Source organism: Dromiciops gliroides, chromosome 1 (assembly GCF_019393635.1).
Source record: "Dromiciops gliroides isolate mDroGli1 chromosome 1, mDroGli1.pri, whole genome shotgun sequence".
Lineage (NCBI taxonomy): Eukaryota > Metazoa > Chordata > Mammalia > Microbiotheria > Microbiotheriidae > Dromiciops > Dromiciops gliroides.
In genome coordinates, this window is record NC_057861.1 from 368,446,463 (window position 1) to 368,471,047 (window position 24,585).

The window sequence follows — 24,585 nt, forward strand, 5'->3', positions numbered from 1 at the left end:
ATAGGAGTGGAACGAGATAAAGAGGGAGGGGCAAAAGAAGGTAGGGCAGATTAGGGATGGGGACAGAAGCAAATCCCTTTTGAAGAGTGATAGTGTCAAAGATAGATAATTTAGTAAATATCATGGGTAAGGGAATAGGATTGAGGGAAACAGTTAACAATAATAATAATTGTGAAAAAGAGAAAAGGGTTAAAAATGGTACAAAAATATTTATAACAACTCTGTGGTGGCTAATATTGGGAATCAAGGGAATGTCCATCAATTGAGGAATGACTGAAGAAGCTGTGGTATATGATTGTAGTGGAATGGTATTGTGCTATAAGAAATGACAAGCAGGATGATGTCAGAAAAATGTGGAAAGACTCATATGAACTGATGTATAGTGAAGTGAGCAGAACTGGTAGGACATTGTGCACATTGACAGCAGTATTGTTCTATGAACAATTGTGAATGATTTAACTATTCTCAGCAGTACAATGATCCAAGACAATCCCAAGGAACTAATGATGAAGCATACTATCCACTCCCAGAGAAAGAACTGATATTGATTGAACACAGACTAAAAAAAACACTTGTGGATTGTAAATATATAATCAATAACAGATTGGTTTTTGTCTTGTGGAGGGGGGAGGAAAGAGAGGGAGGGAGAAAAATTTGGAACTCTAAATCTTATGAAAATCAATGTTGAAAACTACCTTTAAATGTAACTGGAAAAAAATTAAATTGGTTTGTTGCAAAAAATAAATAAGTAAATAAAATATTAAAGATACAAGTCTAACACAGCTCAACCTTCCTTATTCCTTCATGGCCTAGAAGAAACTGGGTGTAAAGTTTTTTGATTTTGCTGGGAAATATAAAAATGAATCAATAATTCTCTTTTTAGCTATAAGCCCTCAGCCTTAGGGATAGTAAAAATTAAAATCTTCCAAAATGCCAGTGTTCAAAAACCTACCTGGTCTCTCCCGTTATGCCCTTCTGTTGCATTTGAGCAATGGTATACAGATTACTAAAGCAAAAATTAGTCACATTTATTACAATCATCAACTTAATAAGTTTGTTTAAAGGTTAGGAAAATTAAAACAAAACAAAACAAAGGTAAGTAATCCACAGAGTTCTAAGTTTGGAGTCTGGCTGAGAATTTCCTGATACTTCCTCTTGCTCCAACTCCCAAATGTCAGAGGCTTTTCTGAATCAGTGATGGCTCTTGCTGTTTCCCTTCCCCATTAACCCTAAGGATTGGAGGACCTTAAGTTGTCAAAATCTTATCCCATCATTCACACACGGCAAACACTCAGGTGATCAAGCAGGGAAATACTGAACTGATTTCTACCTAAAACTAATAGGTATCCATCTATAGCATCCTGAACTTCTTGGAAACACCAAGACAACCCAGTACTTGTGGTCTCATATTTCTCTCAATACTTTTTTCACCAAATCTTAGAGCACAATGGTATTCCAAGAAATAGATTTCTACAATTTGTTCAGCTATTCCCTCAAATAGGGAGTATCCATTTTGTGCCCACTTTTTTGCTCATATAAAATGGACAGAATTTTCTCTATTTTCTTCCTTCTTTCTTCCTTCCTTCCCTTCTCTGTCTCTGTCTCTGTCTGTCTGTCTGTCTGTCTGTCTGTCTGTCTGTCTGTCTGTCTTTCTCTCTCTCTCTCTCTCTCTCTCTCTCTCTCTCTCTCTCTCTCTCTCTCTCTCTCTTCCTCCTCCTCCTCTTCCTCCCCCCAATTAAGGGACTTATTCAAAGCCCCTTAAATTACGTAGGCAAAGATTGCAGAGCACTATAAATTATCATGCATCTAGCTGTTCCTCTGACCCCCTTCTTTATTTGCTGCTTCTTGGGGTAAGGCACAGGTATTTTAATTCCCACTTTGCTTAACCAGAGTATTCATAGTCCTCAAGGAGGGGGTCCTTCCAAACAGTTTCAGTGAAGAAGCCACCATACTCCAGCTGTAATCTTATCTGAAGTATCTATCTTAGCAACAAACTCAAATTATCTACTTACTCAGATCTGTCCTACTCCCAGTAAGAACACAAAAATAAATTATGTTTCCAGAACATCCCAAATGTGTCATAGTTGTAGCAGTGTGTCTCTCTCTATTTACATGTACATATAGTATACACTTAAATATATATGTGTATATATATGTAGCATATAAATATACATATATGCATACATATATAAAGACAAAGTAATAATGACCCTCATAAAATTCTAGTACATTTCCTGAATTGGCAATATCCTATTTCCCGGGGAGGCTCTTTCCTCTGAAGAGCAGTTGGCTTTTACAAAAGCTAGTATAGAACATTTTGCTAGAACAAATATCCCCTGAAAAATATTATGGAGGTGAAAATACACAGAATATATGGCTATTCATCGATCACTTTATAAAAATTGATACCACAGTCTTGACAACAAGCCTGAAAGAGTTAGGGCTTAAGTTCTAATTTGCTTTAGAAAAAAAAAAAGCTTGGATATGACAATATGCATTGATAATTTCAGATTAAGAGCCAAATTTAATTTGTCACATACTTTCTAATTATAGTTTGGACTAACCTGATAAGAAACATAAACATGAGAAGTAGGATATTTATGAGATGATGGGAAATAAATAATGCTGATTTCTGGAATTAGCATTAAAGATCTGGAAATTATTCTTTTGAAGGTAGTAACAAAATACATGCTACCAGTGAGCTCCAAGAAAAACATAATATAAAGGGAGAAGAATAGAGGTTTCATGGTTCAATCTTGGGCTATGCTTGGTATCAATATATGAACAGAAGCTCAAAAATGATTCTAAAAATTAAATAAGAGAAGAAAAATTGAGAAAATAAATGGGAGTGATACAAGAAAATTTGAAAAGAGATTCAGCAGTCTAGTAAAGGAGATACAAAAAAATACCAAAAAGAATAACACTTTAAAAAACAGAATTCACCAAATGGAAAATAATTCTTTGAAAATTAGAATTGGGGAAGTGGATGGTAGTGAGTCAATGAGATAGCAAAAAAACAATAAAACAAATTTTTTTAAATGGAATAAAATAGAAGAAAATGTGAAATACCTTATTGGGGGGAAAAACCCTGGGAAAATACATTGAGGAGAAAGAATTTAAGAATTATTAGACTACCTAAAAGCCATGATTTAAAAAAAAGAATATGTAAATCATATTTCAAGAAATTATCAAGCAAAACTGCCTTGATATCCTAAAGCCAGAGTATAAAATATAGACTAAAAGAATCTACATTTGTAGATCACCTCCTAAAGAAGATGCTCCCCCACCCAAAGAAAAAAAAAAAAACTTCTCAGGAATATAATATCCAAATTCCAGAGCAACCAGTTCAAGGAGAAAATATTGAAAACAGTCAGGGATAAATAATTCAAATATTGTGGAACCATAGTCAGGACTTAGAAGTTTCCAAAATAAAGGATCAGAGGTCTTGGAATGTATTATCCAGGAGGGCAAAGGAACCAGAATTAAAAGCAAGAATAATCTACTCAGCAAAACCGAATATAATCCTACAGGAGAAAATATGGATATTTAATGAAATAGAGGATATTCAGCATTCCTTATGAAAAGATTAAAGATAAATAAAAATTGTGACTTTTAAATATAAGATCCAGGAGAAGCATAAAAATGTAAATATAAAAAGTAATTATAAGGAATTCAAAAAGGTTAAACTATTTCCATTTTTACATGGGAAGATGATACATGTAATTCCTAAGAACTTTATCAGTATTGGGGTAGTTAGAAGGATTATACATAGAAAACAGGCATGAGTGGAAGTTGACTATTGTGGAATGATTTTAAAAAATAAATAAATGTAAGGGAAAATTCATACATTTAAGAGAATTACATTAGGAGAAGGGGAAAGGTGTAATGAGGTAAATTATCTCATAAAAAAGAGGTGTGAGGGGCAGCTAGGTGGCACAGTGGATAGAGCACTGGCCCTGGAGTCAGGAGTACCTGAGTTCAAATCTGGCCTCAGACACTTAACATTTCCTAGCTGTGTGACCCTGGGCAAGTCACTTAACCCCAATTGCCTCACTAAAAAAAAAAAAAAAAAAGAGCTGTGAAAGGAATGGCTCTTTTACAGTAGAGGGTGGGGGCAGTGATGAGCAATGCTTGAACCTTATTCTCGTTATAATTGGCCCAAGGGGGGTGGGGGAAGACATACATACTCATTTGTGTGTTACAACAAATTGAGACATTAATGGATTGTTGGTGGAGTTGTGAACTTATCCAACCATTCTGGGGAGTTTGGAATTATGCCTAAAGGTCTATGAAATTGTATATTCCCTTTTATTCATCAATACTACTATTAGATTTCTATCTAATCTCCAAGAGATGAGAAGAAAAAAGTAAAGAAAACAAAACAAAAACATTTTTTTTTTTTTGCAGGGCAATGGGAGTTAAGTGACTTGTCCAGAGTCACACAGCTATTAAGTGTCAAGTGTCTGAGGCCGGATTTGAACTCAGGTACTCCTGAATCCAGGGCCAGTGCTTTATCCACTGCGCCACCTAGCTGCCCCCAAAAAACTTTTAAAGCAACTTTTTGTTGTGACAAAGAATTGGACATTGAGGAGATGACCACCAGTTTTCATAGTTATATGAAATTTCATTTAAGATAGCTACAGGCAATATAAAATATTTCTGCTTTTCCCTAATTATGGTGGAATACTATTATGCTATAATAAAAGACAAGCAGGATGGTTTCAGAAAAAAAATGGGAGGGCATATAAAAACTTATGCATAGTGAAATGAGAAGAACCCAGAGCACACAGGACACAGTAACAGTAATATTGTAGGTTGAATACTTTCAAATGACTGGCTACTCTGATCAATATAATGATTCAAGACAATTGTGAAGAATTTATGATTAAAACTGCTATCTATATCTATAGAAAGAAATGATAGAGTCTGAATACAAATAGAGTCATTCTTTTTTTAACTTAGCTTTTCTTGGTTGGGGGGGTTGTCTTTTCTTTCACCAAATGGCTTTTATGAAATGTTTGCATCAGGGCATATATATAATCTATTCAAAATGATAAATGCTTACCTTTTCAAGAATCAGGGAGAGAACAGAGGGAGGGACATAATTTGGAAATCAAGATATTTTTAAAGTAACTTAATTTTATTATATATAATTAGAAAAATAAAATATAATTTTATTTAAAAAGTAGCAGACATGTAAATGAAGAGGGGAGGGGATAGCTATTGGTTTCAAATATAAAGTCATTAGAAATCATGCTTGACAACAACTCTCAGTGAAATGATGAAATCAGAAGACAGACCACAGGTTGCCAAAGAAACAACTGAGAGAGTAGAAAGGCAAACATCTCTTGTGTATACCAAGTTCTAAAAATTTAACTGAATGTAAAAAGAAATAAAAATCTGGAAGGGCCAGTGTGGCCTAGTAACAGTTCACTTTGTGTTTAAATTTTTGTGTATTTATATGTTTGCTTTTTTTTCAATTATAGATTGTTAGGCATAAATAAGGGCTTATGAGCAAAAGGAAACTTTGACTTTGTGAAAATGAGCTACTTTTCAATTACTTTAAAAATCTTTTTACCCCTTTATTTTGCATTACCTCATGGAGAAAAATTTCTAAAATTGAAGTGCTTTACTAGGGAGTTGTAAGAAAAAAAAATAGTTGTGTAGGGTAGCAGAGCATAGTACTTAGCATATACAAGAACAAAATAATGTTATAAGATAATCTGAAGGCAGCACAAATAAGCAGACAGAAATCAAATAAAATTAATGAAATTTTCAATAAACAAACAAAAAAAATGACAGTTAAAAAAAAACTGTTGGTGGTATTTAGTGTCACAGAATGAATGGCTTTTACCACAAGAAATAAGTTATCTCTCAGGCTATAAGCTGGAGGTATATTAGTATGGATAACAGAAGGATTAAATAGCAAAATGAAGTCAACATCATTTTAAGTGAGATGTTTCTAGTTCTAGTAACCTCAATCAATTGCTTAATTTCCTTCCTGAAACATCATCACAAAACCATAAATCATTATAATAATAATTTTATGGACATAATGTATAATTACTATTATTACTGATATCTAGATATTATTTAAAGTTTGGCAAAGTGCTTTAAGTGTACTGTTTCATTTTATGTTTACAACTATGGAATATAGGTGCTATTATTCTCTCCATTTTACGTATGAGGGAACTGAGGCTAAGGTAACATAACTATTAGCTCTCTTAAGCTAAATTTGAACTCAGGTTTTCCTGGAACCAAATTCAGGTCTCTATCCATAGCATCAACTGCAATATTTCTGTATACTCTAGTTTTGTATTTTTGTGCACATTTTTGTGGATATATATGACATCTGATTCTGTCATTTTACTGGTAGAATCTAGAGATTGGTGCCTTATTTCCTAATTAAATTTTAACATAATCACAGAATTTGAGAAGTCACAGAATTTCAGTAGCCATCTGCTCCAACCCCAAAATGAAGAGATACTCACTGTAGTACCACAAGAAGGTGCTTCTCTGGTGTCTGTGTATATGTCTCCAAGCAAGAGGAATCCACTAACTACTGAAATAAACAATTCTACTTTGAGACAACTTTTTTTGTTAGGATGTTTATTTTCTGAAATAAAGCCTAAATTGGCCTCTGCAACTTCCATGCATTTCGTTTAGTTCTGTCTTCTCATGTCAAATATGACAATATTTGTCTTCTCCACATGACAATCCTTCAGCTACCTGATCACAACTATGAATCTTCTTTTTTTTCCCCTTAAGGTTAAAAAATGTCCAGTTCCTTCAACACATGAATTCTTAGATGTCATCAACTAAAAGACCTTTCATGACCTGATCCCTTCCTTTGGATACTCTCTGGCTTCTCAAAGTTCTTTTAAAAGTATGCCCTAGAACTGAATGTGATATCCTAAATGAGGCTTAACAAGGGCAGAATATGATTGGGATTATCATCTCTCTGTTGTCTGAAATTCTGCCCTTCCTAATGTAGCCCAAGATAACATTAGCTCTTCTGGCTGTCATATCACATTGCTGATTCATACTGAGTTTGCAGTCCATTAGAACTCTGAGATCCTCTTCAGAATAATCACTCTCTATGCCTCTTCAATCTCATATTTATGGAGTTGAATTTTTCCTCAGAGGCAGAACTTTGCATTTATCCCCATTTAAATTTCAATTTATTAGATTTGATCCAATATTACTTTTGGTTTCTGACTCTCTCACCGAGTGCCCTAGAGATCCCTCTCATTTTTGTGTTAACTGAAAGTTTGAGGAACATGTGATCTATTCCTTTTTCTAAGTCATGGATTTTTTTTAATAGCTCAGGGCCAATTACAGCTCCCTGGAGTACCTAACTAAAGATCTCCTACTCTTTTAAAACTGAGCCATTGGCAAGTAGTCTTTGGTTCCAGCCATCCAACCAATTCTGAATCTATCTGATTGTGTTGTCATCAGATTAATAGCTTCTTCGTGGTTATGACTTACTTTATCAAAACTTGCCCACAATCTAGGTATGCCCTTAACATGTTGCTATACAGTCAAGAATATTGAATGATATATGTTAATAGTATCTGACTTAACTGAAGCCCAAAAAGAAAAGTGTTATAAAAATCATTATTTCACTTTAAAGTATAAGTACCTACCTATCCCACAGTTTATGCATATGTATAAATAATAAAAGTAGAGTAATTTATCTATCTATCTACCTACCTACCTATCTATCTAAATATTGGAATAATCATGGTTTCATTAGTGGAATGCACTCCTGAAGAGAACATTTATTTTAACAATTCAGAATAGCACCTTCCTTATACATATTAGTCTTAGAGAAATCTGTATCACTAGTATGGTAAAGGAGTTCCCAGGTTCATACACTGGTCTTTGTGTCAAAGACAAGACACGAACCCAGATCTCTTTGATGTCAAGGCAGCTCTCCCCAGTGAATGGCACAAACTTTGTAAAAAGAAAAAAAATCCACGTTAGATTATGACACAGAGCCAGGGAAATTGCTAAGGAGTAGGTTTCAGTAAGGTGCATTTCATATATCTAGTTGTGAAAATGATTACTATATAATAGCCACTAAAGGACTAGGTGATAAAATTTTGAATAAAATTGATGCTTTAACTTATGTATTTCTAAGTATACAGATATCTCCAATAAGACATTAATTTCTATGCTTATCATACAAAATATTTGCATACTATCTTGACTCTGTATCCCACACATATCTTCTTTATGAATCAAACATCAAATGTCAAATCCATAACTTTGAAAAAACATTTTCATAGAAGGCAGATTTAGAGCTATTCCAGACTTCAGGGCAGAAATAATCCCAAGATTTTTCCATCACCTTTAAATTATTAAATAGTTCTCAGAAGTTTTGTAATTCAAACCTAACTTCTAAGTATGCAGTAATTTCTTATATTTCTGAACTACCATCTCATCCTCCCAGGTAGATACTATTTTTTTTCTATTTTCCACCTTCCACTCGTAAATTAGTGATTAATCCCAAGCCATTTCCTTGAATGTAACATCCTTTCCTTGCTCATCTTTCTGTTAAAACATGATTCTTTCATCCTTGAAACACTGGTCAAAATTATTTTCTTCCATGAAGCCAAGCATTGTCCTCCTGAAAGTTTCTGAGAGAATTATTGGGTTTCCTGCTGAGAGGGTAGAATATGCTGAACACACACACACACACACACACACACACACACTTGTGAAATTCACACATAGTTTATTTTTTCTGACCAGTATTAATTACAAGAAAACAAAGGAAATTTTTCCTTAAACAAAGAAGTAAATATAGAAAAGAATGTAAATATAAACTCTGTCCAATTCTTTGGTTCTTTAATGGCAATTCTACATAATTAAGCAATATTTTCAGTCCAACATCATGTACTCAATAGGCTTTTTAAATTTCCTTCAGAGCTGTTTTAATTTCCATTTTTGTAATCAATAGTGATTTAGAGAATTTTTTCATCCAACTACATATACTTTTGATGTTTACTTCTTAAAACTGCCTATTCATATCCCTTCACAATTTATCAATTGAGGAATGGCTCTTATTTTTTATAAATATGACTCAGTTTCCTACATACATGAGAAAAGAGGCCTTTATTAGAGAAACTTGTTGTATAAAAGTTTTCATATTACTTCATTGTCTATTCTATCTTTTAATAGTAGGATTTAAAAAAATAGGATTGACGGTTATTGATAAATAGATCTGTCCCATGAAGACTGATAAGATTTATTTTTAAATTGGAAAATAAAGATATAAGCCCTTCCCACCTTATTTGTGGTTAGCAATCCCTATGATAACCTTTGAGTATTATTAATACAGCGAATGCTGATATCAGTTACATTCAAAGGTGAGCACAGGAATAATAAACAAAAGTTAAAAAAGAAAACCATCAACACTAATCTGTTTTTCATTGTATGCATCTTCCAAAAGTGGATTTTATATTAGTCATATTTTGGCACTTCAAAAATTATTAAAGGTCATGAAATTAGTTCAAGCATGATTTTCATCTGAAGGTCAGAGAAGAACGTTGCCAATTAAAGAGATTATATTATATTCTGCTATTCACTTTTGATAGTCATTTGTAAAAAGACAGGCTTTGATCTTTCCATTTGAAAAGCATCAATCTGAGGATTAGGAATAGTGTTATCCATGACACCCCTTCCTGTCACCTAATCTATCCTCTCTCTTGGAGACAGCTTTGCTATCCTTTCTTCCCCCTGTAAAATATATTTATTCAGAATCAACTTATGGTTTGTTGTTACTTTGAATCACAATCAATTTGATTTCTTTCCAATCAACTTCTATTTGAGAGGTGCATAAAAATATGAAAACAAGAAAGGGACATCAAGGGGTCCCATAGAAAAATAGGAAGTAATGTCATGATATTTTAGGCATATTGACAGCCATAAACAAAAAAAGTGGCCTTCCTTTATCACATTAAAAAAAAATAACTCTCATTCATCCAAAGAGAAACATTTGTTTTCAGGGACAGCCTGATGTGACAGAGTAGGAGTGGCAATATCTTAATAAAGAACCTGCTTTAATGATTTATTTTAGCTTTCTTACTACCCCCGTTCCAGAACATTGTTTTCTCTCTTGATGAGGGAAAATTGTTACCCAGCCTTTTGACTGACTGTTCAATTATAGATCAGGTTTTTTTCTGTATTAATACTTTATTTAGTTCTGTATAGGCTAATAATATAGATTTTGGGAGACATTTGGGTTAAAGTCATATAGTAGAGCTTGGAAATGTTATAATTTCTTAGAACCAGAACAAGAATGCTTCCTTCCCTCTGAAATGAATGGACAGTAGCAAAACTGAACCATTTATTTCAACATTATTAATGACTGATATAGATCACTGCATAATTGACTTAGTTTCCATGATTACTATTGATTTTTAAAAACATGGCTTTTATCTCTTTTGGCGTTGGGAAATGTTGTCACACAAAAATATTTTGGCCATAGAATCAAAGCCATATGTTATGTTGTGTTAAAGACCCCATTTTTTTTTACTAATATTGCCATCCTGCTTTCTAGTCTATACTCTCCATAGGCTATTTCCAACTTGATGGGTTTGTACAATCTTTTAGCATCTGATTTCTTGGAATAGTTTACCCTATTAGAAAAGATAGTTCATGTTCAACTCTATTTCTCCCTGCATTTTGCACCCTGCAAGGCAAGAACAAAGATGACTTGTGGAAAATGTAGATGACATCCATGTTTACTAGCCAGTATAATCAATCCAAACTCAGTTAGTGCCAGTTATCAGCAGTGTCTTAATGGGTGCAGAGTGCTATGCAATGATGTCTTGTCATAAACCAAGAAACAACTGTGCTCCATTGAAATCTCCTGTTTCCCTTTGTCTATAAAGTATAAATAGAATTGAGCAAATAGGGTGAGAAAAAAAAAAAAAAAGAGTCCCACTGCCGGAAGGCAATGTTAAAGAAAAATGATGTTCATAGCTACTCTGCCAGTAGCTGGCAAAGCAGTTTTTATAAAACATATTTAATGTTTACAGCTACTTGGAGGCTGGGAAAAAAGTAATACTTTTAAAATATGTTTAATGTTTAGAAGCACTCTGTGGCCCGAGAAAGAACTCCTGCTAAAATATATTTAATGTTTAGAGTCATTCAGAGGCTAGGAAAAAGCAACTTCTTGTTAATTTTTAACATTTACTGCTGATCAGTGGCTACTAAAGTAGCTATCAATACTGTCTGCTTTATGTTTAGAGACGACATGAGGCTGTATGCATGCAATCCTTACCTTGATCTTCTCAAGGCTGTACAAAGCCTATCAATAGTATTGCCATAGAGAGCACATTACCAATAAAAATAGAATAATCCAGTCTGAGACTAAAATGTTCTCTTTGTACACAATCATAACCCTTACCACTCTAGACTTCTGGGTTATTCTGTACACTGTGAACACTTCAATTGCTGACACCAAAGGGATCAGGAGGCCTTGCTCAACTTTTATCAACAGTGCTGAATATATCTTTGTGACTTCAAAATAATAGATCAATATGATAATTTGTAGGCATTTCAGAGATCCTCACCTTGTCTCCATACATAAAGGTAAAGGGAGTCCTACAAACCAAAGCAAACCAAAACAAAACAAAAGGAAAATATATTTATACTTTCTTTGACTTTTTTTAAGGCCAATTACATTGGAAAATGCAATATAATCAACTCCTCCAGGGGAGTCACATTCAGCAGCATGGTACAGAGAAAAGAACATGGAATAAAAAAAGGCAGTATGGTATATAAATAGTTCAAATAGAAATGACTTTGGACTCAGATGACCTGAGTTCAAATCTTGCCTCTGATAGTTAAAAACTATTAATTTCTTCAAGCCCCTGGACCTCAGTTTCATCAAATATAGAATGAGGAGCTTTGAATAGAAAACATATGAGGTCCCTCTGCAGTTCCCAATCTATGGTCCTGGATCTTAAGGCTATTGACTGTGAGTTGTGGATTATATATTGCTGATTAAATCAAAATAGAAAGCTCCCTCATGGGCACCACTGAGAATGAAAATGAACCGTAGCTGGGGTTCCTGATCTCATCACCTAGGAATATATCAGCCAATTACCTGAAGATCAATGTTTGGTACCCTTGAAGCTACATAAAACTTTTTGTGTTACTTGTCAGTACAGAAAGTATACCCCCAAGAAAAGCTGCCAAGACATCAAGCTTGGTAAATATTCACTTTGGCAACACTGAGGTGCATTACTTCCTCTCAAATTTATTCAGTTGTGTTAACAAGGAGGCAGAGAAACAACTGTAGAAGAGCTCTAAGGAGTAGTGAAATTGTTTGGCTTCCCATATTCCTACCTGAATTTTTCCCATTTGGCATTTCCTGAAGGACAAAGAAAAGTTTGAGATTGAGTCTTTCAGTCTCAGAGTGTTGATATCATAAGGAGGTCTTCAAAAACACATAGACCACATGATTCCTAAGCTCTCAGTCAAGGAATTTAATTCCCTCCTTCTCCGACAGGATATTCCAAGTATAAATGTGTCAGGAAAACCTTAATCAACGAATCAAGATCCCAAACCTTTCCCCACTGCAAATTTACTCAGTACTTTCCTATATTCATAGATTTCATGAAAACCAAAGGGAAAACCAGAACACAAAATAAAAGTGTCTTAAAATTTTCCTTAAGCCAGCTACCTTATTCCAGTAAATTTCACTCTTTAAATATCTTTGTTTATAGATGCCTCTGACTTTTGGAAGCCCGGAGCTCCTTGTTCCCCATGCTCCAGACTGTGCCATATATCTGAACTGTATGTCCTCCTTATCTTCAACTCTTCGAACTCTGGTCTTTCTTCAAGATTCTGCTCACAGGTGCCACGTCCACTAAAAATGTCTTTCCTGATCCCCAGAATCGGTCTCTGCTGTCTAAGGTCTCCATTTTCATACTTCTCTGAGGAGACAGAGACAAGGTAGTGGAGTAGTGAAAAGCAACATGGAAAAATCCCCTCCACAAAAGTGTGGATACTAGAATCAGCATCTGTCCGATACCTCACAGAATTTGGAACACTTCAGTACCCAAACAGAGGTTATGCAAAGACAAAAAGAGGTCTTAGAAACATATTGGGATAGTGTGATGGAGATAGATGTAAAATGGCAGTCTGGTCATTCACTACTCATTTTTAGATCACAGATACAGGGCAAACAGAAAGCTGCACATAAGTACGCCATTCTGGACAGGGAGGTCATGAATTTAAGGAAGAAGATTAGAAGCCAGCAATAATGATAAGATTGAAACTTAAGGAGCAGAGCTGGGTCTTGGTTCCCGCATCTACCAAGCCAGCAGAGTAATTATCATGGCAAGAATTTTAGACCAAAGGGGAGCCTACAATTCTGCTGCTCTGCACCAATAAAATTTTCCTTGGACTAAGGAGACAGAAATCAGACTTTTCCCTGGATTACACCCCTTTTGATGCATTAAAACCTTATAGATAGCCAGCCCCTCCCTGAGATCCTGGAGAAGAACTCTATAGACTCTTAAGAAAGCAGCAACAGGAATGGTTCAGACCTTCCCTCCAGAAGTGAGTGGGGTAGACAACATCAATTTCAAAGTCAGGAAGTAAAATAGAATGAAGAGCAAATGAAAACACACACACACACACACACACACACACACACACACACACACACACACACACACACACCATAAAGAATTATTATGTTATCAAGGAAGTTCAAGACACAAGCTCAAAAGGAGAGCATGATTTGAAAACATTTACAAGAAAAGTCTCAGAAAGGAGTAAAACTTAGGGGAAAGGCAATGCGAATTCTTGGAAGAGATGAAGCACTTAAAATACCTAATATTAAAAATATCTAAATATTTTTAAAGAGTAATGTTTGAGGAAAAATATAATAGTGGGGAAAGAATGATAGCTTTGGGGGGGGGGGAATGGAAAGAGAATTGACAGCTTGACAAGGAGGTACAAAACCTTGTCCAAACAACAAGCTCCTTCAAAATTGGAGTGGCTCAAATAGAATCCAGTGACTCCATGAAGTAATAATTGAGAAAATAATGGGATTTGGCAGACGCCTGGGGGCCCCACCTGAAGATTGATTTGGAATTGATTGAATTGGGTGAGACTGAGTGAGAACCTACTTAAGGTTGGTCAAATCAAGACCATACCTGGCCAGCCCTGAGTGCGGTGTTGTTTTCAGAGGCTGTGGACTACAACCACCCTCAACCAATCAGCTTAAAGGATTGCCCCTTCCAGGGAGGGAGACAGGAAGTAGGAAGGGAGGCTGGCTCCCTAGTTCTGGTCTCTTTCCTTCCAGAAACTCAGGTTGGTGGCTGAGGGAAGAAGAAGGAGTTGATTCTGAACCCTAGGGTAGATAGGCTTTGGGTATCTTTCTGAACTCCACATGTTCTATCTTTACTAATTTCTAATATACTTTAATAAATGCTTAAGGCCCAAACACTGTTGCTGAAATTTATAAGTTATAAGTAAATCCTAGCTAGTTTCCCATATACACACTGGGGAAGAGGGGGGTAGGTAAGGACACACATATGAGATTTTACTCATCACATAAGAAATATTGAAACAAAGGCAAAAGTCTTAATGCATAGATTAAAATGTAATAACTATAGCTTATAGTGAAAACAACTGACCAGGAACACAATTTGAGGAGAAAAACAATTAAGAACCACTGGTATTTCTAAATTCCATGGCCAAAACTATCCTGTTTCAAGAAATTTTAAAAGAAAAATGTCCAGATCTCTTAGAACCAGAGATTAAAGTGGAAATAGAATCCAGCAGAAAGCATCTGAAAATAACCTCCAGATGAAAACCCCCAGGAATATCACAGCCAAAATCTAGAGTTTCAATATCAAAGAGAAAGAAAAGAAAGAGGGATCCAGGAAGAAGGAATTCAAGTACTGAGGAGCCAAAGTCAGGATAGCACATGACTTGAAAGTAACCACTGTAAAGGAACAAAATAACTTGAAAAACAATATTTCAGAAGACAAATAGATTGGCCTTAGAAGTGATAATAATTTACCTAGGAAAATTGAGGTACAAGCTAAAGGAGGTGGGTTGGGGGGAATGAATCTTTAATGAAATAGAGGACTTCCAAGAATTCCTAATAAAAAGACCAGAGCTGTGGAGAAACTTTAAAGTTCAAACACAAGTGTGAAGAGAAGCATGAAAAGGTAAACATGAGTGATGATAAAAGACTAAACAAAGATACTCTGCATTCATAAATGGAGCGATGATATATATATATATATACACACACACACAGAAATATATACATACATACATAGACACACACACACACACACACACACACACACACACACATATATATATATGTCCTCCCTGAACCCAATTGTCATCAGGGATTACAGAGGAAGTCCAATTAGACAAGGCCTGGGAGTGTTGATGATCTTAAGAAAATAATAGAAAGAGAGGGGAAGAGGAATATAGGATGTGGGGGAGGGGACTAGAAAGTTAAGGAGAATTATCTCATATAACAATCATGCACAGTTAGACATCTATACAAATAAGGAGGAGGGGGCGGCTAGGTGGCGCAGTGGATAAAGCACCGGCCCTGGATTCAGGAGTACCTGAGTTCAAATCTGGCCTCAGACACTTGACACTTACTAGCTGTGTGACCCTGGGCAAGTCACTTAACCTCCATTGCCCCGCAAAAAACAAACAAACGAACAAAAAAACAAATAAGGAGGAAGGATTAGGGACAGGATTTACACTTGAACCCCTCTCTTTTCTGAACTGGTCAAAAGAAGGAAAATGATGCAGAGAGTTTTGGGTACAGAAATACTCTTCACTCTACAAAGAAACAGGAGGGAAAGGGAAGGGAGGAAGGAGAATTAGTGAGATAGTAGATTCAAAATGGGGAATTAGTCCTCAGTGAAAAGAACTCTAAGGAGGTACAAAAATATTTACAGCTCTTTTCTGAAGTGGTATAGAATGGAAATCTGAAGGGGTGATCATATATTGGAGAATGGATGAAAAAGTTACAGTATGTAAATATTATGGAAAATAATCAAGCTGAATTCTAATTAGTGGAATGGTAAACTATGACTCCAAAGTATTAACTGTGAAACATGTTTACCACCTCCTGAGAAAGAAGTGAAGAATGTAGAATGAGACACATTTGGGGGATTATAGGTAATACAAAAATTTCTTATTATTAACTATACATTTGATTGACTAATATATTGATTTCAAGGGATTTGGGGGGTTTTGTGTTCTCAATTAAGGGGAGTTGGTTGAAGAGTGAAAAGAATAATCTTGTCTGATTAAAAATACTTTTTTTTTAATCAAAAAGGGAACATCTGCATTCTAGATGCACAAGCCCAGGAAAAATGGGAATATATATCTTCTAAGTCTAAATTCAGAGACATGAATTCAATTTCCAGTTGTCTTATAACATGAATGTGCTGATGTAGAAATCAACATATATATGAAATAAGATAAATATACTAACAGAGAGGGAAAAACCACAATGAAACATATATGAAAATGTTTGATACATGGAATATTTTTAGATATAAAAGACATAACAATATTACTATTTCAAACTATCCTAATAAACTTAAAGAAGTATTACTACTTCAACATAGTGACTATAAGGAGTGACTTGGAATTGGAGTGAATTATCTTCATTAAGTATCTTTTTTTCTTAAGAGAGAAATAAGAAGATTATATCATAGCTGGAACTCTCTCCCTTTTCTTCTCTGCTTTCTACTTTCCCTCATTCTCTTCAAGTCTCAGCTAAAATTATACCTCCTAAAAGAAGCTTTTTTCCCATCCTTCCTTAAACTTAGGGCCTTCCCTTTGATATCATCTCCAATTTATTAAATTTACCCCACATATATCCTACTTGTACATAGCTTTTGCATGTTTTCTTCTCTATCAGACTGTGAGCTTCTTGAAAGCAGGGACTATGTTTTTCCTTTCTTTGTACAATTGGTGCATTCTAATTAGCACAACATAAGGCACTTAGTAGGTGCTTATGAAACATTTATTATCTGATTGAAATTCTTTCCAGTACTACTTAGTCTATTTCACTATCATATTATAGGTCATATTGCTTGTCTTTTTGAAACTTTCATAACACTGTAATTATTCAATATTTCTAAAAAAGTAAATTCCAGGTTGCATTTATATGAGGTTGTCTTGGATGTCATTGTTTGTTACCCAAACTGTAATAATATTTGTAGCTGTCTAAGGCATGCAATGGAGAGATAATCTATTCTAGTCAAGGAAACTTTTATGTTCAGGGATATCCAAAGAGATAGGTTTTTGCCAATGGTACAACAGATCTGAGATTGGGATGAAAGTCAAAAGTACCAAAGAACTTCCACTTGAGTATTGTACTCTCAACAATTCAGAAGTAACCCATGTTTCACAAGTGGTAACAGTAAACAATTTGCATCTTTTATTATTCATACCTTTGAGGAAAAATTCATTTTCTACATAGGCCAAAATATTTATCCATTTTAATGAGTTTATATAATGACTGCTAATTCATGAAATGGCCTCCACATATTTCTGTTCTGGTATTCCCCTGAATAAATACATTATAAAAGGAAGCTACAAAAAGAACCTTTATAGAAGAAGTCAATCTAGTTCTATTCTATGAGATAGAGCAAATCACATATATGCAGGAAAAATAACTATTCCTTTGATTTACCAGATTACTGACCATTCTCAAATTCTTCCTATAAGAAATATGATTATATTGAAAATTTGCTTTCATTTTGTATATGCTTTGATGAGATGATGTTATAGTAAATGACTTCTGATTCTTCTAGAACCCCACCAGGATGAAATTCAATACTGATTTATGGTGAATTTCATATCACAGCAGAATGTATAATAATAAGATTGGAATGTATAATCTATAAATGTCCTCTCTAGGTTGAAATGTACTTTAGAGGGGGCAGCTAAGTGGTGAAGTGGATAAAGCACCTGTCCTTAATTCAGGAGGACCTGAGTTCAAATCTGGCCTCAAACACGTGACACTTACTAGCTGTGTGACTCTGGGTAAATCACTTAACCCTCATTGCTCTGCTCCACCCTGCCAAAAAAAAAAATGTACTTTAGATCCAAACAAGATAAATTATACATGATGATACTATATCTTTATTATGTATATATTATTAGTGAATTATAGAGTTGTACTAAATTATTAAGTTTCTGTTTTGTTTGTAAAATGAAATAACACTTACATTTAAATATTTTTTTAAATTAAAGAACCACACAATTTTTTCTTTCTTTTATTAATGTTATGATAGTGGATGATTAAGGTAATTTTTTTCTTTCAATTTGCCTATTTTAATTTGGCCAAATACAAGGGTAATTTAGTTGGTCAGAGTGAATTTTTATTCTAATTAGTAAACAGATTTTAAGTTAATATCCTTGTGGTAAATGAATTTTGATAATATAATATAATATATCTTGTTTTGCTTTCATATCTAATGACAATAGTTTGATCTCCTAGAGACATGTACAGAACTTAATCAATTGTAGCTTTTAAAATGAGATTTCAGGAATTATGCCACTAAATCAGATTTATTTTTGCTCTGAGAAATTATGCATGTCTCTTCCCACCCCACCAAATTACAGATAGTCACAATGCCAGGAAATTGTTACTGCTGTCTAAGGAATGGAGCTGCCCCTTGTAATAATGTATTTGAGAGTTTTGGAAAGGAAAAAGGGAGGGATAGAGAGGGAGAGAAAGTGAGCCTGGGATGCAGACACCAGGCTTGTGTGTATACACACACACACACACACACACACACTGAAATTTTCAAACTTCTGAAACTCTTTCTAAGGACATAAAGATATGATCATATGATCTCTGAATACCTGATAAGGTCACATACACAATTTCAAATATATTTGAGGTAAATCCATGTGACACCTGCCATAGCCATGTCTGTGCCCTAAGGATAGTCTGGGCAATCTTCATTAAATGTGCTGTATGGTTATAGGGGCAGCAGGAGTCATCTGAAGAATTTCAGAGTTAGGAAATCTTAGCAATTGTTCACACTTACTTTTGAAATTATAGTTTAGGAAGTGATAAATAAATAATTCTGGTTAGTGAATGGACTGAGCAGTGAGATAAAAGTTAGCTCTGAAATAGAGGGAGATTCAGGTTCAGATAATGATTTCCCAATTTAAAAAAAAAAAAAGCATGGCTACCTCCCTCAGAGTGGACGCTAATACTTGAAAAAAAAAGCCCCAGGAGGTTAAGACCTAGTTTTTAAATCAACAAAATGATACAATCACAAAGATTCTCCCTCCTAAATCAATTATTTGATATAACATTTCTTCAAATCCACTTTCATATATTAACCTGTCATTCATTGTGTTTTCCTTTTCCTTTTTAATTCCCTTCCCAGTTCATACCCAAGGGATTGCTATATTATTTGGAAATATAAAGTTGACTTTCCATAAAAAACAAAAAGAAATATGTATTAACAGGTATAAATGTATATTTGCATTATTCTTGACTTTTAGAAACATCATATATATATTTGTGTCTGTGTATTAGAAATATAAAGGTGACTTCATTTCCATAAAGAACAAAAAGAAATATATGTTAACAGATGTAAGTATATATTTGCATTATTCTAACTTTTAGATTTTATGTATATGTATATATATGTGTGTATCCATGGATATATATAGATATAGATAGATAGATAGATAGATAGATAGATAGATAGATAGATAGATAGATAGATATAGATATCTATTTATCTATCTATCTATATATAAAAGCATTTAAGAGGGAGGGAGGGAGGAAGGGAGGGGGAGAGGGGGAAAGGAAGAGAGAGAGAGAGAGGAGGCAGGCAAAAGCAATAGTGGTGGTGGTGGTGGTGATAGGCAGTAGTAGCATGGTGTCTAAGGAGCCAGTGTCAGAGTCAGAAAACTTCAGCTGAAGTCTTGCCTCTGACATATACATATGTATGTATGTGTGTACCCTGTGTGACCCTGAACAAATCTCTTAACTTCTTAGTGCTTCATGTAGTTTCTTAAAATTTCAAAGTAATAACCTTTGTTCATTGGTAAATTGTGTATATCTAAAGAAAGCTTGGGCTACTACTTTCTTCATGGACCTGCTGCCATTGCTGCCAAGTTTTAATTGTTATACTGTTGGCATAATTTGCCCAAATCGAGAGATCCCTATGAGCAACATGCCCCCTACTGGCTATGCCTGAGAGGATCCTTTTTTAAAGCACTCATCTGTGTTCCCAACCATCTTAGACCAATGATGTGGTAAATGACTATACCCAATTTTAGACCAGTAAATTTTGATCCAGGCATATGCATTTTTTATGGATTGACTTTAATGTCCCTGGAGTGGCCATTGATTTACCACAAACATTATCTATTTATTTACTTTTTTGGTGGGTAGGGGCAAATATAGCCCATGAAATCTTTTTTTTTTAATAACAAACATTCTTATTTATAGATTTGAGTTCCAGTTTTTTATCCCTCTCTCCCTTCCTCCCCTTTCCCTGCCCTGAGGTGGCAAACAATCATATATGGGCTATACATGAATGATTAAAAAAGTGTCTATTTACAAAGCATTTGACACTAAGTAGTAGGAGAAACCAATCAGTCACCTATGTCCTAAATGATCACTTCTAGCTCCAAACCATACAATAATATGTTCCTCATTATGGAATAAGGAATGATCTTTTCTTCTTCCACTTTTCCTGGAACCTGCATATGAACTTGAGATGCTATTTGTTCTAGTTTGAACAAAAAAGCTATTGTCTTATAGTTGTACTATCTCCAGTAATTTCCATGTCTTCTTAAGCAAGGTGAAAAAAGAAAACATACCTAGAGTCACTACTTTGTGGTGGGAAAAAAATGTAAAAATCCCTGCAAACAGTCTTTCCCAGGATTGGCTCATTAAACAGAACTTTAAAGACCTTTAACACTTACATGCAAGCATCCACACACATTGGACCATATGGTACTTCAGTTGGTTTCATGTACAGATGGATACTATTCATTTCCATTTCATAAACTTTAAAAAGGATTTCTCTACGATTTATGCAAAAATGTTATGTGACCACAGGTTAGTGGGAAGGGTTTATTGGAGTGTATCCCAATAGTATCCTTAAAATAGTATAGCTGAGGTGGGGATGAGGACCCTTCTTTCAACAACAAAAAAATTTAAACTGATAAATGAAAAAAATTGTGTATTCAGTCTTGGATTTTTCAATCTTGCAAATTGTACTTTAGCTATTAAACTGGAATGGTATGAAACTCCGGTTAAAGAGAAGTGAACAGTAGCTAAGAGAATTTAAATTTTCTTACTCACCTACTGGAGACATTTCTGGGACACTAGCAACATAAGGTCCATCCAAGAACTTTGGCTCATTATCATTAATGTCCTGCACTTTTATGATGAATTCTGACTCAGGCTCCAAGGGCTTCCTGGTATGTATGTCCACAGCCTGAGCACGAAGAGTATAGAAAGGTTTTTCTTCACGATCAAGGCTTCTTATGGCATGAATGTCCCCTGTGGTTTCATCAATGGTAAAAACTGTGCCAGCTCCATCTCCTGAGAGGGTGTATTTAACACTTCCCACTCCTTTGTCTAAGTCGGAATGAAGCTTGATAGTAGAGGAACAGAAAAAAAGAGATAATAAAATCATTAAAGGACTATTCCTAAATGAAAGACATCATCTACAAAAAAGTTCTGGAAAACCAATTTTTCATTCAAATAACAGTTTAAAACCATTAATTCATGAACTTTATTATCCTTTATTATATAGAATTCTGAATTTAAGAGCCAAAAAGGACCTTAGAGATTAATATTTATTCATCATAGTCTCTCCCAATTTGGGGGAATATATTTTATCTTTAAATCAAGGGAAAAGATATTATCTTTTTCATAATTTGAGAAGTGTGAAATAGTTACCATTTAGGAATAGGAGAGAGTTTCTCAACTAAATCTGATTTTGTGGCTTGGGGGAAGAGATGGGACAGTAAGAAGAAGGTAATGACAGCAAGGATAAAAGAAGATGAAAGAGCTACAGATAATTTCATGAAATTTAAAATTGGTTTCTCTTACCTATTAAATTGAATTCAGTTAATACTTATGAATTGCTTAATATGAGTAGTAAATTAATGTAAGTGCAAAGGAAAAAAATTGAAACCACCTACTCTCGCAGAGCTTACCATCTAATGGAAATAATATATATATTTATCTAGCAGCTGAATCTTTTAGGTACAAAGGCTTTTTTTTTTTTAGAATTTAGAATTTTGTTTTTCTCCAAATTACATATAAAAACATTTTTTTTTAATTTTTAAAACTTTGTCTTCCAAATTCTCTTCCTCCCTCCCTCCCCAACCACCCACCCTTAAAAACTTAAGCAATTCAATATGTTATACATTTCTATTATCAGTCAGGTTGTGAAAGAAAAAAAAAACTTTAGAAAAAGGAACTAAAAAAAATTGTTTCAATCTGTATTCAGATACCATCAGTTCTTTCTCTGAAAATGGATTGCATTCTTCATAAGTCCTTCAGAGTTGCATTACTGAAAATAGTCATGTCATTCACAGCTGATCATCTTACAATATTGCTGTTACTTTGTATACAATACATTTCACTTTGCATCAGCCCATACAAGTCTTTCCAGGCTTCTCCAATAGCATCCTGCTCATCATTTCCTACAGCAAAATAGTGTTCCATCACATTCTCACCCCACAATTTGTTCAGCCATTCCCCAATTGATGGGCATCTCCTCAATTTCTAATTCAATGTTTTGTTTTTTATCTCTTTGTGGATACTGATCTAGTAGTGGTATTACTAGGTCAAAGAGCAGGCATGGTTCTATAGCCCACTGGCCATAGTTCCAAGTTGCTCTACAGAATGCTTGAATCAGTTTACAACTTCACCAAGAGTGCATTGTCTCACTTTCCCCATATCCACTAAAATATTTGTCATTTTCCTTTGCTGTCCCATTATCCAATCTAATAGGTAAGAGGTAGTACCCCAGAATTGTTTCAACCAGCATTTCACCAATCAATAGTAAGTTAGAGTATTTTTTTTCTTCTTTTTTTTTTTTTTTTTTGGTGAGGCAATTGGGGTTAAGTGACTTACCCAGGGTCACACAGCTAGTAAGTGTTAAGTGTCTGAGGCTGGATTTGAACTCAGGTACTCCTGAATCCAGTGCCGGTGCTTTATCCACTGTGCCATCTAGTTACCCCTAGAGTATTTTTTTTAATATGGCTATAGGTAGCATTGATTATTTCATTTGAAAACCATATCTTTTGATCATGTATCAATTGGGGAATGGCTCTTATTTTAATAAATTTGACTCAGTTCAACACATGTTTGAGAAATGAGATCTATCAGACAAACTCGCACCAAATTTTTTTCAGTTACTATTCTAACTGTATTTCCCTCCATCCTATCCCCTTCCCTATTTTCTATCTTCATTCATCCTGTCCCTTTTCAAGTGTTTTGCTTCTGACCACCCACTCCCCCAAATTTCCCTCCCTTCTATCACCCCCCATCCCCTTCCACTCCTACTTTTCTTCAGGTTAATATAGATTACTATACCCAAATGAGTGTCTATGTTATTCCCTCTTTGAGCCAGTTCTGATGAGAGTGAGGCTCACTCACTCTCCAGCACCTCCCCTGTCTTCCTCTCTATTGTATAAGCTTTTTCTTGTTTCTTTTATGTGAGATATTTTACTCCATTCCACCTCTCCCTTTCCCTTTCTCCCAGTGTAGTTCACTCACCCTTAATTTTATTTTTAAAAAAATATCATCCCTTCATATTCAACTCACACCTGTGCCCTCTGTCTAAATACACTCCATCCATCTGCCCTAATGATGAGAAAATTCTTATGAAGTACAGGTATTATCTTCTCATGTAGGAATGTAAACAGTTTAAACTTTTAATTTCCCTTATGATTTCATTTTCCTGTTTACCTTTTTATGCTTCTCTAGAGTCATGTATTTGAAAGTCAAATTTTCTGTTCAGCTCAGGTTTTTTCATCAAGAATGCCTGAAAGTCCTCTCTTTCATTGAATTCCATTTTCCCCCTGAAGGATTATACTGAGTTTTGCTGGGTAGGTGATTCTTGATTGTAATCCCAGTTCCTTTGCCCTCTGGAATATCATGTCCCAAGCCCTCTGATGCGTTAACATAGAAGCTGCTAGATCTTATGTTATTCGGACTTTGGCTCCACAATACTTGAACTGTTTCTTTCTGGGTGCTTGCCATATTTGCTCATTGACTTGTGAGCTCTGGAATTTGGCTATAATATTCATGGGAGGTTTCATTTTGGGATCTCTTTCAGGAGGTGACTGGTGGATTATTTCAATTTCTATTTTACCTTCTGCTTCTAGAATATCAGGGCAATTTTCCCTGACAAGTTCTTGGAAGATGATGTCTAGGCTCTTTTTTTTGATTGTGACTTTCAGGTACTCCAATAATTTTCACATTATTTCTCCTGGATCTATTTTCCAGGTCAGTTGTTTTTCCAATATGTCCTTTCACATTGCCTTCTATTTTTTTCATTC

General features: G+C 34.7%; 1 protein-coding gene across 3 annotated transcripts in view; it reads right to left on the reverse strand.

The window, feature by feature from the left end:
* Positions 1-24,585, reverse strand: part of CDH12 (cadherin 12) — a 1,430,569-nt gene that overhangs the window by 304,627 nt on the left and 1,101,357 nt on the right. For all 3 annotated transcript variants that reach the window (XM_043974996.1, XM_043974997.1, XM_043974998.1), the window contains one exon: positions 21,368-21,662. In XM_043974996.1, coding sequence (XP_043830931.1) covers positions 21,368-21,662 — 295 coding nt within the window. The remainder of the gene's footprint in view (positions 1-21,367; positions 21,663-24,585) is intronic.